Source organism: Brienomyrus brachyistius, chromosome 18, assembly GCF_023856365.1.
Source record: "Brienomyrus brachyistius isolate T26 chromosome 18, BBRACH_0.4, whole genome shotgun sequence".
Lineage (NCBI taxonomy): Eukaryota > Metazoa > Chordata > Actinopteri > Osteoglossiformes > Mormyridae > Brienomyrus > Brienomyrus brachyistius.
In genome coordinates, this window is record NC_064550.1 from 1,713,590 (window position 1) to 1,733,265 (window position 19,676).

Genomic DNA, 19,676 nt, shown 5'->3' on the forward strand with positions numbered 1-19,676 from the left:
GGCCAAACCAATTCACACACAAAAGGGATAAACCAAATAAGCACTACATATACCTAAACAAAGCAAAACAGAACTAAACCCCAATTCCCCCTCTTGCCATGGCAGCACATGGTTCGTGCCTACTCCAGGGGTTGTCCTTTAAGACACCTCCGCCCTCAGCCACACCTTCATACTGAATAAGACTATCCCCCACAACCAAAGTAATTACAAACCAAAAGATTAAACAATCACTACACACAACCCTACAATATCAAAATATATACCCACATACACTACACCTAACCCCAAAGACAATACAATAACAGTTGTAATGCAGAAAACATACAAATACTGACCCCAGGTCTTACTGTGTGGCTGGAGCCATCACACCCCCCCGCCACAGAACTCTCGCTGGCACAGCGGGAGAGAATCTGTTGTAAGGTTATCCTTGCCTGGAATATGTTGAACATTGAGAGAAAAAAAAAAAAAAGTTGCAGTGATAGATACCATTGGGTGATTCTTCCGTTGGTGTCTTTCATCCATTCCATCCACTGCAAAGCTTTATGGTCCATTTCCAGGGTAAATTCTCTACCCAGGAGATTGGACTCCTTCAGATACTGAGCCCATTTAATGGCCAACGCCTCCTTCTCCACCGTTGAATATCGGACCTCCCTGGGGAACAACTTCCGACTGATGTAGGCAACAGGATGACGATCACCTAGAGGTCCCTGCAGAAGCACTGCCCCCAAACCCCTATCAGAAGCATCTGTCTAATATAAAATGGTCATCAAAATTTGGACTATACAAAACAGGATTCTTACTCAATGAGTGCTGGATGTCCTGAAAGGCTTCCACAGCCTCCTCCGTCCACTGGACCTGATTGGGATGCTGAAAACCAGTCAGATCAGTGAGCTTAGCTGCTCTGGCAGAGAACTGTGGTATAAAGCGATGATAACCTGCCATGCCCAGAAAGGATCACAGTTCTCATTTGCGGCAGAGGACACGACTCAATATCATGAATCTTACTAACCTGTGGTCGTACCACCTCACCTCGAAGGATCTCTGCCGAGCTGACCGATCATACCAAGTCTTCTGGTGCTGCTGGGCCTCTTTCATATGCAACTGAGCAAGCTCATGCATTCTCTCCAATCGATCCCTCATCTGCACAACATAGGAAACAACGTTCACAGGTCCATTGCTACCCTTACTTCCCTCCCAGATGTCCTTCATCAGCGAGAGGGGCCCTCTCACTTCATGCCCATACAGCAGCTCAAAGGGGGAGAAACCTGTAGAGGACTGTGGTACCTCTATAGGCAAAAAGGAGATAAGGCAGCCATTGATCCCAGTCCATACCACTACTGTTCGCAAACTTCCGGAGCATCTGCTTCAGAGTCTTGAAGCGCTCAGTCAGGCCATCAGTTTGGGGATGGTATGGTGTAGTCCTCAAACTCCTGATGCCAAGTAACTGATAGACCTGCTTCAACAGGATAGACATAAAATTAGTACCCTGATCAGTTAATTTCCCAAGGGAAGCCCATCCTGGAAAAGAAATGTACTAAACAAAAAGCCACTAATTTTGCTTTTATGGACTTCAATGGAAAAACCTCTGGGTATTTGGTCACAATCTGTTATAACCAGCATATAACGGTTTCCTGCCTTACTCCTTTGAACTGGACCAACAATGTCCATCCCCAGACATTCAAAAGGAGTACCAATGATAGGTAATGGCTGGAGGGGAGCTTTGGATGGAATACTGGAAGATGTCCTTTGGCACTGAGGGCAACTTCTGCAAAACTGAGCAACATCTCTACGCAAGCCGGGCCAATGAAAGCATTGTTGAATATATGCTGTGGTCTTGTGTTTACCTAGGTGGCCAGCCCAGGGAACAGAATGCCCCAATGCAAGTATTGCATCTCTACTTGGGAAACCACCAGCTGCTGCCCTGAGCCCCGCTGCCGATAGAGAATGCCATTTTGTAACAAAGCCCTCCTTGCAATCCAGTTCCACTCCTGGCTCCTTCTCCTTTGCTTCCTTAAACAGAGGCATCAAAGATGGATCAGTTCTCTGCATATCAATGACATTGGCTGGCACCTGAAACCCTGAAAACAGCTCTAGATCAGTGTGGGTTAGAGGTTTCACCACTGTATGTTGGAATTTCTCCACTCTTCTCTGACGAGTTTTCCGTGATTTCCCAGGCAAGATCTCCAACTCACTATTGTAGAAGGGTAGAGCACCGAGTCCCTCTAGGCACTCACAGGACCTTTTAGCCTGTGCTCTAGTAACATTACATTTTCGGCTTCCCTCTGGCTCCAACAAATCAAAAAGCACAGGACTGTCCCGACCCAACACCGCTGGATAAGGTAGGTTAAACAACCCCAATGTTCACAAGATAAATTACACCGTCTACCTTCATGTACACTTCCGCTGTTGGATACCTTTTCTCATCCCCGTGTACACAGATAGGAATGGTGTCTCTAGTGTTGACAGCGTTAGGCGGAACAAACTTCCTGTTGATGAGGGTCTGATCACTTCCCGTATCAATCAAGGCCTTTAAAGCTGTTCCATTTATTTCAATATTTACCATTTTAACAGATATGCTCCTCTGGAACTCAGACTCAGCATGACGGTGCGGCACCAAACACATTTGTGTTGACTCAGCTGAATTTTTAGGACACATGGGTTTTGTATGTCCTTCTCTTCCACAAAGGTAACAAATCAACTTGTGACCCAAAGGCCTTAATGGCCTAGTAGTTACTTGATTCTCCCACATACAGTAGGTGGCTTACCACCCCCCCAGCCACCGGCTTCTGACTGCTGGTGGATAGGTTTGTGGCCATCTTTTACAATCTTCCCTGAGGTGTAGCTCCATGGCTGTCCCTTCCTCCGGGCAGCCACAAACACATCAGCCAACTTAGCAGCCTCCATTGCCGAACTGGGGTCATGCTCTCGGATCCAAATCTGGAGCTCAGGGGACAACATGACTATAACAGAAAGGCCCTACAGCGCATAGTGAACACAGCGGAGAAGGTCATTGGCACATCACTCCCCTCCCTGAAAGACATATACACCATTCGCCTGCTCCGCAACCACAACCACAACCACAATTGCAAGTGATGCCAGTCACACTGAACACAGGTTGTTCAACCTCCTGCCCTCTGGAAGGAGGTACAGGAGTCTCCGCTCCCGTACCACCAGACTCACTAACAGCTTTGTCCACCAAGCCGTCAGGATGTTGAACTCTTCTTTCCAGCCCCAGAGTAAACAATTCGGACCCTGCATCCTCTGACTCACAAAATAGAAAGACTATCTTCATATATGGAAATTGCACAACCTGCTGCTATTTTTATTTTTTATCTATCAATGCTGCTATTGACTTTGCACTGAAAAAGTCAGGAACTGGCAGCAATGAGTTAAGTTCAATCCACATGCACTTTACATGTTGTTCACTGATTACATACTGTTTACTACCTACATATTGTTTACTGCTACAATCCATGCACTTTACCATTTACTCACTGCACATACATGTTCTGTTGTGCTGTACTTGTACACTTGTCTGTCCACTGTATTTTTAGTGTTTAGAATTTGGTATAAACACAGGTTACGTTGTTATGTTGCTGTTCTGTGCACTTCATAGTTCGTCCCGTCCTGTATTGTTTGTCTAATGTATGCAAGGGACAGTGGGAAAAGTAATCTCGATATCTTTATATGGCTAGTACATGTAAAGGAATTGACAATAACACTGACAGACATTCTCAAGAATTGCTCCAATATGATAATTTCACCAATCTCAGGAATGGTTTTACCTTTTGGCTGTATCCACTTCCCATAAAGCTCCTTAAGTCTTGCATACAATTCCTTGGGGCGTTCATCAGGGTAAACCTCCAGGGAGCGGAACCCCTGCCTATATGTCTCAGAATTGATTTCATACTTAGAAAAAATGGCACTCTTTACCTTGTCATAGTCAAGGGCATCTTCGACCTCCATATGCACATAAGCCCCTCTGGCTTTTCCAGTCAGCAATGGCATTAAATGAAAAATCCAATCCACTTCTGGCCACCTGCATGCTTCTGCAATGCGTTCAAAGGCAGTAAGAAAATGCTCAACATCATCAGCATCAGTTAATTTTTCTAACCTGGGCTTGCAATGTGGATGATATTGACTTGCCACACTTATGACTGGATTGATGGTCCCAGCCATAGCCCCAACTTGGGCCTGCGGGAGATAAGGTTCCTCCAAATCCGGGGACTCATCTACTGATAGAGGATCTGGAGGCAGTGAGGTCCGGGCCTGCACTTCCATCTGCAATAGCTGGAACTGATGTTGCAGCGATTTAAACCGTTGTTCCTGTTTTACAGTGATCTCCCTCTGCCTCTCTTCTCGGGCCACCTGCTGCCCCATATGGGCTTGAAAAATAGCCATCAGATCAGACAGGGTTGGCTCCTTTCCTTCACACTCTGTACCATCTACCCCACCGGAAGCTCCCTGTTCAACCTCTTCACTCCCAGCTAGCTTCTCCTGCGGAGCCTGTGAGCTCACCAGTGCTCCTTGGTCTTTCCCACTTCTTCCTCACTGGAGGGGAACACAGGACAAAAAAAAAAAAAAAACCAAAAATCCAAAAGAAAGAAAAAGCCTATGTCTGCCACTGAATGATGCCCCCGCTGCCAACAATTGTGAGGGACCAAGCAGTAGGGCGACAAAGACAGGAACTTAAAGAAATAGGGCTTTATTGACCCCCAAAATGCAAACAATAGCAAACTGAAACCTTAATAACTGGGCCCATAAAAGAGGTCAACGAAACATCCATCCATCCATCCATTTTCCAAACCGCTTATCCTATTGGGTCGCGGGGGGTCCGGAGCCTATCCCGGAAGCAATGGGCACGAGGCAGGGAACAACCCAGGGTGGGGGGCCAGCCCATCGCAGGGCACACTCACACACCAGTCACTCACACATGCACACCTATGGGCAATTCAGCGATGCCAATTAGCCTCAGCATGTTTTTGGACTGTGGAGGGAAACCGGAGTACCCGGAGGAAACCCCATGATAACATGGGGAGAACATGCAAACTCCACATACATGTGACCCAAGCGGAGACTCGAACCCGGGTCCCAGAGGTGTGAGGCAGCAGTGCTAACCACTGCACCACCATGCCACCCGTAATTACAAACCAAAAGATTAAACAATCACTACACACAACCCTACAGTATCAAAATATATGCCCACATACACTACACCTAACCCCAAAGACAATACAATAACAGCTGTAATGCAGAAAACACATACAAATACTGACCCCAGGTCTTACTGTGTGGCTGGAGCCATCACACTTTCAATGGAGGAAAAAATCTACACCTTGCTTCAGCAAAACTTTATATTTATAAAAATCATATTGGGCTTACAAGCCTTGAAAAATGTGTTAAATTCTGATTTTCATCATACAATAGACATACCGATCGATAGATCCATAGGGCAGTGGTGGCTTGATAGTTATGGATGTGCGCTTGTAATTGAAAGATGGCGTGTTTGAATCCCCAGCCAGCAAGATACTGCTCCCTGGGCGCTGAATTAGCTGCCCCCCGGCCATGTCACGTTGTCACATATGAGTTAAATGCAGAGGGCGCGTTTTGTTCTTGTGTGTCAACAATGACAATTAATCACTAAATTCTATAATGATTAATTATGATGAATTTAGACCCCTATATAAATCAGTATTAAATCACCAACTTCTTGGGAGTGTTTCTCATAATAAATTATTCTCTGGAATTACTTGACCATTTGGGCCGTCCTTTTCATTTTTGGTAGGAGGGAGAAATGTGATTGGTTGTCACTACCAAGATTTGCATCGAAACTTGGTAGGAGGAAAAGTAATTGGCTGCTGCAACCAAGATTTAGCCTGAAACTTGGTCACAGAAGGTAGTGTGACTGGCTGTCGCTACCTAGAATTACCGGAATCTCGGTAGGAGGAGGAAACGTGTTTCGCCGTGGCTACTAAGAATTACTTCCATGCATGACTGGCAGTAGGAGCCACACATGACCCCCATCAGTTGGTATTGCTGTTATGTGAGAAGTTGCACCTGCAAATTGCAGTAGAAATGCTTTGTAATACAGCATAATGCTCCCTGGCATAGACCAAGAACGTTTCCACTCGAATATAAAGTGCTGGGTTTTCACCTGTGTAACAAGCCTGCCACCTAATGGAGGCCAGCGGAATTGTGCTGGAGCCAATTTATGAATCGCGCACTAACCTCGGCAGTGCGTCGAAATGGATCGAGGTGGCCGACCATCTAGGGATGTCTGTGGGCTATTGAAAAGTCTTAAACTGGAGTTGAACCAATTAAGGTCTTAAAAATTCAGAAATTTGAGTTTACTATGTTTTAAATTTTGAAGTCGAACATATTTTAGTCCGATGAAAAATGTATTTTTAAGTTGAAATGTGACTGACTCTTAAGCAGTATACTACGAATTAACTCGATGTAGCGGATTACTTGGGAGTTCATTTTCAGTACAGTGAGTGTCCGGGTTAATAACGTGCGACTGACGGACAACTCGTACTTACAAATTGACGGACATGGGGCCCAATATATTAAGAATTTGACTCGGATATAAAAGTTCATAATGCACACACGCACTATTTTGTGACGCCCGTAAGAACATTGCGCGGCCTCAGCGGTTCGTGTAAACGTTAAGTCGTGAAGGCCGCTGCCAGCATGCAAGACGGCGATGGAGCTAGGGTAAATATTAACCTTTAGTCGTGATCTTTTCTTTCTAAACTGGCTTAAGAACTTTAATTATTTTTTATGGTACTGTATATCTTCACACATGCACACACCCAAATTCTCTCTTTACAGCACAGTACCGTATGTAGTTACTTTTGTAATTACTGTATTATATTGTCATTATGTACCATATTGTGTTTATGATGTTTTGTTTATTTGGAAGTGTTTACGTGTTTTATATGTAAAGGTAAAATATGTGCCGTATACTATGCATTTGACTAACTGGCGCTAAATAGCAACCATATGTATCTGTTCCGACTTCAGATTCCACTTCAAGACGGACCTACGAACCTTCGTAACCCGGGACCTGCCTTGCACTATATGAAAGGTAGTCCGCTTGTAGACCTACATGTTGCCATGTTTAGCCTGCGAGCCTATCCTGCTACAAGCAGGGGCCTGGACCATCAAGCAGGGGCCTAGTTAATCAAGCAGGGGCCTAGTTCATCAAACAGGATTTCTTGCTTATGCGGATAAATGATCGGATTTGTGGGTGTCTGGAATATAAGTAAGTGAACAAAGAGAAAATCCATGTAAATTGGGGTACCTTAAATCCGACAGATTATACGGCTAAGAAATGAACACGGTCTCGTGCCGAAACTCTCCTACCCTTTGGCGTGCACGCGCATTCTCAGTACCGCATTGGTCAGCCCTAAGCAAAATGTAAAAGATATTTTAATATAACTGCTCTCGAATATTCACACTCCTGACACCCAGATTTATGACGAGTGAATGTTTTTTCATCTACTATATGATTTTATTTCACCTACCAGTGGTTTTACCCGTGGTACAACACAACATGTGTTTATACGCAGTTACACAAGTACAGCATGGCAGTGAATCGTAATTTTCCTCCCTGCCAGCACAACCCCCTCCCCTTATCTCTGGATTGGAAGGTCAGGCTGACTTCAGATTTCTACTGACATCCACTAACTCGTAGATTATACCCTAAACATTACAATTGTGTAGCTCGCATGCAGTCGGTGTTGGCGAATTAAATGCTGTTAAAACACCGCGGTACTGAGAGTGCACGCGATAGGGGGGAGGCTTTCGACACAACAAGCTGGGTTAATTTAAGCTTGAAGTCATGATTGTCCGACATAAATTGCCATTATCTAAACATTTGTCGGACGATCACCACGTCTAGCTTAATCTAACCCAACTGACTGAGAAGTCGTGGAGCTCCCCCGCTGGTCTGTCAGTAAGGAATAACTCTAGATGGCGCACGTGAGCCGCAGTCATTACTGTACAGAAAACGAACGCAGTTCCAACCAATCACATGGCAGTCTTTTAAGGACGGACAACCTACGGACAGCGTGATTGGTTGAATTTGCGAAGCACGCGTGCTTCTGTTTTGGAAGAAATGAGCGCTGCTTCAGAGGAAGCCTCCCTTACTGGTGAAGACGTGTACAGCTCAGCATTCGAAGCGTCTTTTATTTAGGACATGTTGTGGATAAACAAGGTAAAAAGACGTGGGTATCGTGGTGATACTTTTTGCAGTTTAAACACACTGGAGCAGTGTACTTTAAACTCTGTGGAAAACTTGCGAACTACAACTGGGAATTCTACGAACTTCTTTCACCCCTTGAAGCATTGCCCTGCAGAATATACAGGACGCAAGTGCTTACAGCTCAGAACATGGGACGTTTTAAAAAGATTTATGTGAAAAGCGTAAGGTGGCTTAATGTTCCGCAACAGCGACCAATCCCCGCATTTCTCTCGGACATATCTGGTCATAAATAGTCCCGTCTAGCGAAAAAATGAAAACCGAGTATGGACGTCAACTCATATTTAAAGGAAAAAGCTTATCGTTAATAGATGTTCCAAAACATCGCCCAATAATCGCCAAAATTGGCATTTCGGTTTTTTCGCCGAATGGGAGTGTTTATGAGCAGATATGTCCGAGAGAAATTTGGTTATTATTGGTCGCTGTTTCGGAACATTACGCCACGTTAACCCTTTTTAATGTTAAGCGTTTTAGAAGGTCCCCACAAACTCCAGCTTTTAGGGTTTCCGCTTTCGATGTGAAGAAGTAGTAGTTCACACGCGACACCGCATTTTATCAGCAAAGTGAAAGTCGTTCCCTGTAACGAAGAGCGAGCCCATGCAGAGAAAAAAACCTCGCGATAAACTGTAGGCGTTTTGTAGCTGTGCGCCGTATTACAAAGACATTTATTTTGTGTGATTTACTTATTGAAATGGAATTCCAGCTTGCGGCTGATTGCCTTTTTAAAAGTTCGGAATCTTTTTTTATTATTTAAAAAAAGGGCAATTCAAACAATCTTACGCAAAAATGGATCCGCGAAGTAAAAAGTAATGACTTCAATTATATACTGACTAATATAGTTATCGAGTGATGTGGAAGTAAAATGTAAGCTATTTCTTATTCATAATCTCCTCCCCCCCCCCTCCCCGGGCTGCGAGTTGGAAAACGGTGCGCAGTCTGCGAGTTGCGCGACTGCAGCTGATACGGGACAGACCGTGAGCTCGTACCACGGAACGAGCAAAAAAATGCTCGAGCCAGCCAGGAGTCGAACCTAGAATCTTCTGATCCGTAGTCAGACGCGTTATCCATTGCGCCACTGGCCCACGAAAACGTGCTGTAACTGTACGGAACAAAGAGTACATTAACTGAAACGCCCCAGCAACCAGATAAACGTCTGTTATATCGATTCTACACTTCAGATGACTTTCAAAGATTGCTTAAAAATAGCCAGTCCCCTCTGTCACAAGGACAGACTCGTCCTTTTAAGTTTAAGTTTAAGTTTACGGATAAATACAGATAAATTTGAAGGTTAAAAAGGAAATCTACTATATATGTAGTAATATATGGCTTGCTTTGGCATCACATTCATAATTGGAGTGATACAGAGATTTGCAATAATACCTTTGAGAACGGAAGAGAATGGAAAAATCAACTCAAATGAAACTTAATATTGAAAATATCCCACATTGCCAATAAACGGCAAGCAGTTTAAGAGTACTTGTGTTTTCAACACATACTCATCACGTGCTGCATTGAAAACAGGCATTTTTTAACCCTTTCAGTGGCAAGTCGTACAAAGAAAATTGTACATTTGGCATGGAATAGTGAAATAGACTATTCTGAATAGACTTTTCTGAATTACGATGTGCAAAATATGGAACGCTTCACGAATTTGCGTGTCATCCTTGCGCAGGGGCCATGCTAATCTTCTCTGTATCGTTCCAATTTTAGTATATGTGCTGCCGAAGCGAGCACGATAGCTAGAGCTGATCAAGCTCCTTATGTATAGCGTCCCACCTTACACTCTCACGTTGATGGGTGGGCTCATACAGCTTGTAGTACTACTATTTCATCAATGTAAGCTTTAGTTTTACCAACTACTACATTTTCGTACATGGATGATTTATTTTACAATGGCTTACATCTAAAAATGAATCATTTTCTTGTATTATTTCTTCTTTTCTTCTATTATTTCTCTCTTGCCAGAGCCAGCGTGGCATGTTGGGAACGATGCAAAGTAGAATCCTCTTCTGAGTATTTTATTGGTCGACTGGGAGAGGAATCCAGTAGGTATCGATGACAACTTCCTGCCAGTTTCTTGCTGGGATAACCAACTTCCTGTTTAATGGTGGTCGGCAAACACAATGGAGCAATCGGGGTTGTTCTTCGGCTGTTCTCTCAACAATCTTCCAAAAATGACCATGGCACATGTTACACGGTCAATGGAAAGCCGCATATCATCGAAAACACTTGAACGGGGGCACAAAAATTTTCATGAAAATTCTTTTCAAAGGTGACGGTAAGTGCTCTCTTGTCAATGCTACTTTGCTAGCTCGTATCACATGGCATGCTAATTTATGACTCGAGCAATTTTATTTATTTTTTTGTTCTTTCTACATGATCAGTATCAAACGTTTGTAATATAGAGATAGTGGTAAGATGCGGGTGTCGCAGATCAATGAGGAAACGACCACATTCCCTACAGATTTTGTGTAGCAGTTTGCTAACATAAACCTACATGTTCTGTTATACAGTGGTCTGTCGACATTTATTTACTGCAGTTGCAGATATCGTCTACACATATTTGTTCTGTTACCCTTTCTTGTTTTCATATTTATTCACTGCAGTTGCAGATTTCTATGCTGAGTGTTTTGGCACTGGTTACCTCCCCACCAAAGCAACTCCACTCAGCTTCAGTGTTTCTGTGTGTGTGGCATTGCAGGAGCTTTGTGTCTAAAGCGAGTAGTGTGTAATCTGCTTAAATGAGTCGATATTATTGTGACAGTAAATGTCACATGATAACTTGGTACTACACAGTAAGGGTGCTTGATAGTAATACAAATATCATAAGACTGCTAGAGGGCTACCTGTAGCCTTAGTTTCATATCGCTCTTGTTTTTCCATGAAACTTTGTTCAGAAGGTCTATTTTCATTAATTAAGCTCATCGTTAATTATTATAACAAACATTTCATTCCATGCCTTATACTGTCACACTTCTTTGTTCACCTGTAGGTCACTTTACGGATTGAGCCTGTGCAGTTAAACAGCATGTTATGCTCATGCACTGCAGGGAAAGCACTGTGCGCCGACCTGCTCGCCTTGCTTTTCCAGTGTGCACATGGTAGTATGATGAAAATGCAGACAGCCCCATCAAGAGTGCCTGTACTAACTCTCTGCAGACCTGACGTCGGCTAAGGACCTGGGTAATTTGCATACGTGTGTGTGATAATGTGCATTTCATAATAAAACATTCTTTTTTTTTTATTTAAAGGATTTTTATAAATTCACATATGCTATTCTCTCTGGAAGTTGCTATAATTTGCTTATTTCATGACCCCTCTCTGACTTGGCAGTGATGTCTGTTGCTGAATCCTTAAGAGGCATTACTCCGCAGCGTATGATCTGTCACAACCATAAGGTCCACACAGTACGCAAGTGCTCCAGAGCTTCCAAAACTCCCTGTACTCAGCCTGAAACTTGAGAGCAAACTGAACTTTGTTGCCAACTGCCATCAGCTACTTTTGCTGGAGAGTTTTACAGCGAGTCCTATCAAAGCTGACATCTCAGAAGAGAGAACAAAACAGTCTCAGTGCACTGAGTGGTCAGAAAGTCATAGACCATGGGTAACGGCATGTAGATTTTGAGACTTGTGCCATGTACGAGGGGAGTCATCTGGCCAGTGTAATGTAAATTTCTATTCTACAGCACATTCAAATAACTGAAGTCCTCCAAAGTGCTGTACAAAGTTCTTGCACCGATAAAACACAATCAAGAGAACCTCGTAAATAGTTACAATACAATGCAACCAGGGACTAAAATAATAAGACTCTCATTGATCGACACTAAAAGCCAATCTAAAAAATAGTTTTTTAATCGTGATTTAAAAAGAGACCGAAGGAGAGAACCCTATCTCCAATGGAGGAGTATTCTCGAGATAGGTGTTACATGACCCTGTTTCTTGTCTCTGTCAATAGCCTAGCTGTGGTGCTCTGAACTAGCTGTATGCGACAAAGTGATGACTTACTGATTCCTGACTTACAGAGAGTTAACAGTAATCAAAGTGGGATGAAATCAGGGCATGAATAACTTTCTCAAGATCTGGAGGTGATAAAAATGATTGAACTTATGAGATTTTTACAAGATGATTAAAAAGCCGATTAACTACAGAATTCATTTGGCGATCAATCAGTCAAAGATAACACCCAAATTTAGTGCGTGATCTTTCACAAAAGTAGAAAGTTGACCCAAATACTCAGATAGGGTTAGTACAATTTGATGGTCTGAAAATGGCTAAAAGAACCAATATTCCCTCAATCCCCGGCATCAGAAATAAGAAGGAGGCCATTTAACTAGTAATAATGCAGTCTCAGTGCTATGAAGGGCCTTAAAATCTTATTGGAATATTTCTAAAACATTATTGCTTGGTAAAAAAGGAAGGACCACTTTTTCCAGAACTTCAGAGAAGAACAGCAACTTTGAAATAGCATGATAATTGGAAAGTACGTGAGAGTCTAAAATAGACTTTTTAAGCAATTTCTGGACTACTAGATGTTTAAAACAGGAGAGAACAGTGCCTGTTGAGAGGCAGGTATTTCGAATAGAAAGCACCCAGGGGTCAATGTCAAACACATGTTTGAAAGGACTAGATGGAATGACATTGGAAGAAGAAGAAAAATAAGATTTTGAGTTAGACACTATTTCCCTTAACAAGGAAGGGAAAGAGGTTCAAACTCTGTCAGTGATTTTCTTTGGCTCCTATCATAAGAATGTGACATAATCCTAACCATATTGGGGCAATATTCTGGCTAACAGCGTCAGTCTTACTTGTAAAAATCTTGAAAAAAATCTTCACGTTTCGTCGGACAAGTTAAGATTAAAATTAAAGTGCTCTAGTGCAGATACAACTGATTTTGTAGCACTAAAAACTTTAGGGTTATGTTGATTTTCGGCAACTAAGGCAGAGAAATAATTTTCCCGTGCACGTTTTACAGTGGCTTGAAAAGTGGTCAGACAACTCTTTAAAATGTCGTAAGAGACTTGTAATTGTCTTTCCATTTTCGTTCCACTTTCCTGCAATCACATCAAAGGCTCTGAATAGAATCATTAAACCATTGCTGAATGAGAAAGAAATCACTGAATAAAAGTCTTATTTGCGATCGGTCTTGCATTTGTTAGGGCCATTCTTGCAATGGCTGGGTCTTCAACGAGCAGTGCCGCGTAATACAGGGAACGTAGGGTGAGATCATTCACTCCTCTTCTCCAAACACGTCTTCCAGGCAGGTGGCAAGAAACTGCTTGTGAATAATCTTCTGAACCTGGACGAAGCCAGGAGTATTGCGATACATCAGAACGATGGGAAATGGAAAATTCGTCTTGTCGGTTAAGAAGAATAAATTGGCAGGAAGCGTAACCAAGGGAACACAGCAGACTGAAGCAATGAAGAGGCCTTGAACTTGAACCAGCAGTTTTGGAGCAGAACTCTGAATTCTGTCATATTCATGTGTTGCCTTGCGGATCTGTTATTCATCTAGATGCTCTTCATCTTGGTGGATGCCCCGACGCAAAAGCGTTTGATCCATCTGAAAATACATGCTCAACAACGGTCAATATGCATGCCAAAATACTCAGAAGACCGTCTCAGAAGGAAAACTGAAAGTCCACATCAGATGCATAAAATCAGTTGATCTGCAATGGTGACACTGAGTTTCGCCAGTTCTGTTTACAGCTTGTTGATAGTTTCCTCTAGCACTTGTGCTTTAAGGGAAACAGAATCTGTGCACCTGTTGAATGCAAAAATTCTACATGATGAAAATGAACCCACACGTACTAATCAAAAACCAAAGACAATTTCATTACAAAGTCAGAGTCAATATATTCATTACAGACGCTTCTCTACTTATGAATGAGATACGGCTGTTCATAACTTGAAATGTTCATAAGTCGTCATTCAACATCATTTTAAGGGTATACAGAAGTACATAGAACTAGGATGTTGGGAGTAGGCACGCTACGCTGCTGCACGCGGGAGTAGCGGCCAGAAGTCATTCTACCTGGAATTGGCTCGCAAAAAAAAAATGGATGTTGCGGACAGGAAAAGGGAGCCGAATGAACACAATTTGGACTTGCAGTGCTCTTCGTTCGTATATCTGAAAGTTCGTAAGTTGAAACTTCGTAAGTAGAGAACTTCTTAATATTGTAAATTGTCTGTATGAATTTGGGATGAAACTTGCCAAGTTGTTCGAATATTAAGCAGTGTAGTTGCACACAGTTAATGGATAAAACAATAAAAATTCTGTGACTGAGTACAAGTATTAAATGTCAGTGTTAGTGCTGTTGCTCCTTTAAGATATCTGTGGGCCCCACTAAGGTAGTGTCGTTGCCCTTGTCTCTGTCTAGGGCTGAGATTGCGTTCGATTATCTCTCGGAACTCCGAGTTGGGTGACATCACATTTGACAATCTCCCGTTCGAGCTACCACAACTCGGAACAAAGATGGTTGCTTCCATGAATACGCTGCTGTATGTAGTTGCTTTATATTTTAGCAATTTTGGAGTAAGAATATTATTTCCGAGAGGCGAACAAGAAACACGAACTAGTCAAACCGCATTAAAAGCTTTATAAAATATCTTAGTACATTCATAGCGATATTCTTTTTTCGAGAGGCAAACAAACTACAAACCTCCATGTTCAAATTATGTCACGGGCAACAACAAAATTTTGGCCGATATCAACGTCATAAGAGGCGCGTTTCTGACAGGAAGTGACATTTTTTGTGACTTTTCGTGCCGTTTTCATCCGAGTTGGAGCGCACCATTAGCTCTGGTGCAGAGCTCGTGAGTTTGAATCCTGCTTCAGCCATACCTCCAAAATAAGTCTGAAAATACCCGTACTTGGTTTATATGTACCTTACTTCAACAAAACTTACAAGTATTATTATAATATAATAATAAATTATTATATATTAGTGATATATAGTCATGGGTCATCCAGCTCCAGCCTTATCTCTGAAAATAAGCTTTTAATTGGCGGGGGGGGGGAAGTCACATACACACTATATCCAGGAAAACTTGAAAGTTTGAAAAAATGAAGCATTTCTTTTTGTTTGTTTGTGTGCGAGTATACACAGTATATAAATAACATAATACAAACCACTGGGCTATGGATCAAATCCAGATCCACCCATAACTCCAAACATAACCTACTTAAGCTTCCCGTGGGGAAAAAAAAAGTCTCGTACACACTTTGCTTCAGCAAAAGAAATTTTATTTATAAAAGCCATACTAAATAATTGAGACAAATATCAAATTTATACATAAAACTATATTATATATATATAAATAATGAAATATAATCATCTATTATATAATTTAGCGCGGCTCCTCCTGCTGTGCCTTCCACTCATCATAGGACATCCCTTCTGCCTTCTCACAGAAAATTTTATTTTTAAACCTTCTGTGTCCATACTGCTGCCGCCGCAGCTGCCCGCACTGTGTGCACGCGTAGTGCTGATGGCTGACACGTGGTGGGATGGGGAGACCCTGCGAACCGGCCAAGGCTTCAGCTGCCTTCCTCCGCCTCCACTCGGTGGTCCAGCTCCAAATCTTTAACCCGGGCAGGTTGCCGGGGGAGTCTGCCTGCAAGTGATCTGGTGGGGGTGTCGGCAGGGCAGCTGTGGCTGGTTCAGGTGTCGGCGGGACTAATGCAGGGGGCAGAGGAGCAGGCTGGGGTTGCGGAGTAGGAGTAGTTTGCTGCCTTCTCCACACAGCCTGCCCGGACAGGCCTGGAGGGGAGGAAAAGGTGAACGGCCTCAGGTCAGAAGGAGGTTCTGCAGGCTCTGGCTCCTCCTGCCTGGGCTCCGGTAGAGGGGTGGGTGTTGTCAGGCTGAGGTTGGGGACAGGGATGTACGTGGACAGCACAGCACGTTCTTGCCGCTTCACTAAATCGTTATGCCTAGGAGAAACGAGATATTTTTAAAACAATGAAAAATGCTCACTAAGGTTAAGTCGTAAAAATCCCTCAGTTCAGCTGATCCCAAAATGTTGGCTGAACACACTTACCAAACGGACAGTGTACGCTGGTTTATTTCGAAAACCTGCAGCGACGTGGCCTGCATGAGCCCCGGGCTGCTCAGGACCAGCTGTCTGATCCTGCTGTAGTCCTGCAGGACGACAGCCCAGCGGTTCAGCCTCACCCCAGCGATCTGGCCAGCTGGGTGAAGTGAGCAGAGCTCCAAGCAGATGGCCTCCACGAGTCTGCTCACATGAGGCCACTGTGCAGGCCTGGTGCCTTGGTTCAGCAGGCAGCTGCTCAAAGGAAATGTAGACGTTACACTTGGCCTAACACAGCAGCAGAGTATGCATGCCTGGAAATCTGTAATATCACTGGTCTACACAAATAATTCACTCACCGCTTCAGGCTTTCCTTCCCTGCGCACACTGATGTTTTCGAGTGGCTGGCCTCGAACCTGCCCTGAAGGATCCGCTCCCTGTGCCCCGGTGGGCAGGAAACACGCTGCCTGTCTCTCTCTGGCAGGTTGTTCCAGAGAGAGACAATCCTGGCAACGTGACTCTCCGAGACACAGGGCTCGTCACGTAGCCCCACCAGGTACCTCGCCAGCCTGACCACGTGGTCGTACCCCGGAGCTCCATCAGGGCCTCTGAAAACCTGACAGGATGACAAAGGGAGTAAAGTGTGAGCGAAACAGCACTGCAAATATCCTTTAAGTGAATGAAAAAAAAAAATCAGTGACTATCGATTCTGCTTCTCCAGTTTTGGGCTTACATCATTACCATCATCATCAGCACTGCCTGGAGTCACAACACTTGGGCCTGGGTCCGCGGGCAGCTCTATGTGAGCCGAGGGGACCTCTGCCACAGCGGGTGAGGAGTGCGGAGTGAGGGAGCTGTCAGTGAAGTGCAAAGAGGAAATGGTGGGGTCACGTTCCTCTTCTGGCCCTGCCTCTTCAAAGTCCTCATCCTCTAGGCTCTCCAGGACATGGGGGGTGCCATCTGGGGCGTCAGGGTCATGGCCGACGTCCTCCCTCAGCTCCAAGCACTGCTGGGAGTACAGGTACTCCACCCCGATGAGCTCTCCTGCAGCGGAATCAGGGTTACAGAATTATGGCAGATTATACAAAGCCGTAACCCTTACATAACAGGGTAGCTGGTCAGAACATGGTGATGGTCCATATAAGCACACCTACCTGTATACTCCCCCGGCTCTGTAGTCCTCAACCAGCTTGAGGCCCAGCAGCTGCTGGCTGAGCTGGATGAGGCTGTGCTGCAGTTGTCCACTGTAACAGTGCAGCACCTGCTTTGGCTGGTCCACCGCTGCCGCTGCTCTGTCCTCATTCCACTGCACCAACCCTTCTAGCAGGTAGGCCTGGAAATTTTCTGCACTGGCGGAGGTGCCTGTAAAAAAGGAAACTTGCATGTTAAGCTGATCAATATGCACACGCGTGTACTCATTCAATGGCAAACGCACATGCAGAAACTGTTAGAAGGACATACTCACCAGGGATGAAGCGGTCGATGTGGAATGACTCCGACGACGTGGAGCCACACGCGCAGCGGTAGGTGGGGAGGACGATACCTCCCTTGGTCAGCTGCCCTGTCTTCGTGTAAAGCTGGAATCCAGGAGGGTCTTGGATGCAACCAAGGTGGTGCCTCTGGGTGTCCCATATGGCGTCCATCCTTTGGTTGTCCAGCAGGGGGATGCCCATGGTGTCCTTCACGTCCCTGAAGGCCGCCAGCAGCTGAGCGATGAGCTGCTCGGTCTCCTGTGCCCCGCGGGTACGGCGGCGACAGTGCCGAGCCAGCATCTTCGCGGTCTGCCTGCCAGTCAGCTGGTCTTCGCTCAGGCCCACGATGCCCTGCTTCCCCTCCAGTTCCGCCCGAACAGCCTCCCTCAGGCGAGCCACGTCTGCACTGTCCCACTCGGAGATGCATGACGACAGCTTCGCCATGAACAGGCCGTAGAGCTGGTGGCTGTCCGTGGTGACGCCCACAGCGAATCTTCTCATCGGGTGCCACACGTCCAGCCTGAGGACCAGCTCCTCCCATTCGCAGAACATGGCTGCTGCTCTGGACTTCCCCACCGACGAGCAGCAGTCTCTGTCCACGTACAGGAGCTTGGGCGGAGGGACTCCAGCTTCATGGTAGCGCCGCATCAGCCCCGTCGCCATGGGCAACAGCCCATCACCTTCATGAGCAGTGAGCACGGACACGTTCTACACGGAATTGGTTCGCAGAAAAAAAAAATTGATGTTGCGGACAGGAAAAGGGAGCCAAATGAACACAATCTGGATTTGGACTTCGTAAGTTAAAAGTTCGTAAGTTGAATGTTCGTAAGTAGAGGACTGTCTGTATTAATATTGTAAAGGTAAATTGTCTGTATAAAATTGGGATTGCCAATTTGCCAACTTGCCAAGTTGTTCAAATATTAAGCAGTATAGTTGCACACAGTTAATGGATAAAACAATAAAAATTCTGTTACTGAGTACAAATATTGAATGTCAGTATTAGATTTGCATTAGCTCTTGATTGCTTATTCTTTGTTAGTCACAGAAGTAGTACAGGGGAATTTTAATAAAGATTACATAAAAAACATATTAAAACACTTAAGCATACCTGATGGAGGAGGACACGCATAAGCATGCTCTGTCAACATGTCAGTGTCACACACTTTCTGTGTTCATCTTTTGCGTTTCGAGCGGGAGAAAAAAACATGCTGAAAATCATCTACCAGACGACTCCCTGTTCACTGTAAGGAAAAGTGATAAAGATGCCCCAGTGTTCCTGGTTGATCATTTGAATACAGGCAAGGTTATCAAACTATGATCATGGGGAAAGTCATGGAGAGATTGGGGGTTCCAGATGGTACCACTAGGGGAAATAACTAAATTTACAGTGGCCAGACTAAGTTGCCATTTGATCTCACGGGATTCTCTCACCTGTCCTGCCCCATCCCTGTCTCCGATGGTGCGTTCGTTTTTCTCTCGGAACTCGGAAATTCCGAGTTGAGTGACATAACGTTCAGCAATCTCCCGTTCGAGCTACCACATCTCGGAACAAACATGGCTGCCTCCATGAATACGCTGCTGTCTGTTGTTGCTTTATATTTTAGTAGTTTTAGAGTAAGATTATTTTTTCTGCTTTTTAAAATATTATAGTACATTCATAGCGATATTCTTTTCTCAAGAGGCAAACAAACTACAAACAAACCAAAGACAAGTCTGGTAAAAATCTGATATTGCCACTAGGATATTGTTTATGGTCACGATATGGTATTCTCTAAATCGAACACGTGCAATTACATTTATAATCATTAATACATTTAACAAAATAAACATTTTTAAGGATTTATAAAAATAGAATTACTGTTCAGTGTGTAAACTGCCATGTTGAAATTACATCACAAGGGCAACTCGGGCAAG

The 19,676-nt window shown here is 44.2% G+C and overlaps 1 protein-coding gene, 2 long non-coding RNA genes and 2 other non-coding genes across 7 annotated transcripts; 1 reads left to right on the plus strand and 4 right to left on the minus strand.

Annotated features, from left to right (window-relative positions):
• Positions 1–757: 757 nt before the first annotated feature.
• On the minus strand, positions 758–2,007 carry LOC125713345 (uncharacterized). The gene is made up of 3 exons (XR_007383563.1): positions 1,333–2,007; positions 1,030–1,140; positions 758–935 (listed from the first exon to the last, which is right to left on the minus strand). It is a non-coding gene; the product is annotated as an uncharacterized LOC125713345 (long non-coding RNA).
• Positions 2,008–6,248: 4,241 nt separating this feature from the next.
• Positions 6,249–14,559, plus strand: LOC125713045 (uncharacterized). 3 transcript variants are annotated; one of them, XR_007383453.1, is made up of 5 exons: positions 6,251–6,714; positions 7,024–7,087; positions 10,229–10,541; positions 11,256–11,446; positions 13,520–14,559. It is a non-coding gene; the product is annotated as an uncharacterized LOC125713045 (long non-coding RNA). The 3 variants fall into 3 exon arrangements; XR_007383451.1 differs by lacking the exon at positions 13,520–14,559 and having other exon boundaries at positions 6,249–6,714; positions 11,256–11,505; XR_007383452.1 differs by lacking the exons at positions 6,251–6,714; positions 7,024–7,087; positions 13,520–14,559 and adding an exon at positions 8,100–8,218 and having other exon boundaries at positions 11,256–11,505.
• Positions 9,273–9,345, minus strand: trnar-acg (transfer RNA arginine (anticodon ACG)). Its single transcript has one exon. It is a non-coding gene; the product is annotated as a tRNA-Arg (tRNA).
• On the minus strand, positions 9,891–9,997 carry LOC125713540 (U6 spliceosomal RNA). The gene has a single exon (XR_007383619.1). It is a non-coding gene; the product is annotated as a U6 spliceosomal RNA (small nuclear RNA).
• Positions 14,560–15,609: 1,050 nt separating the features above from the next.
• On the minus strand, positions 15,610–17,696 carry LOC125713189 (uncharacterized). Its single transcript, XM_048984149.1, has 5 exons — positions 17,445–17,696; positions 17,024–17,334; positions 16,650–16,906; positions 16,300–16,545; positions 15,610–16,192 (listed from the first exon to the last, which is right to left on the minus strand). Exons 1-5 carry the CDS (start codon positions 17,590–17,592, stop codon positions 15,610–15,612), a joined length of 1,545 nt encoding a protein of 514 aa, XP_048840106.1. The 5' UTR covers positions 17,593–17,696.
• Between the last annotated feature and the right edge of the window lie 1,980 nt (positions 17,697–19,676).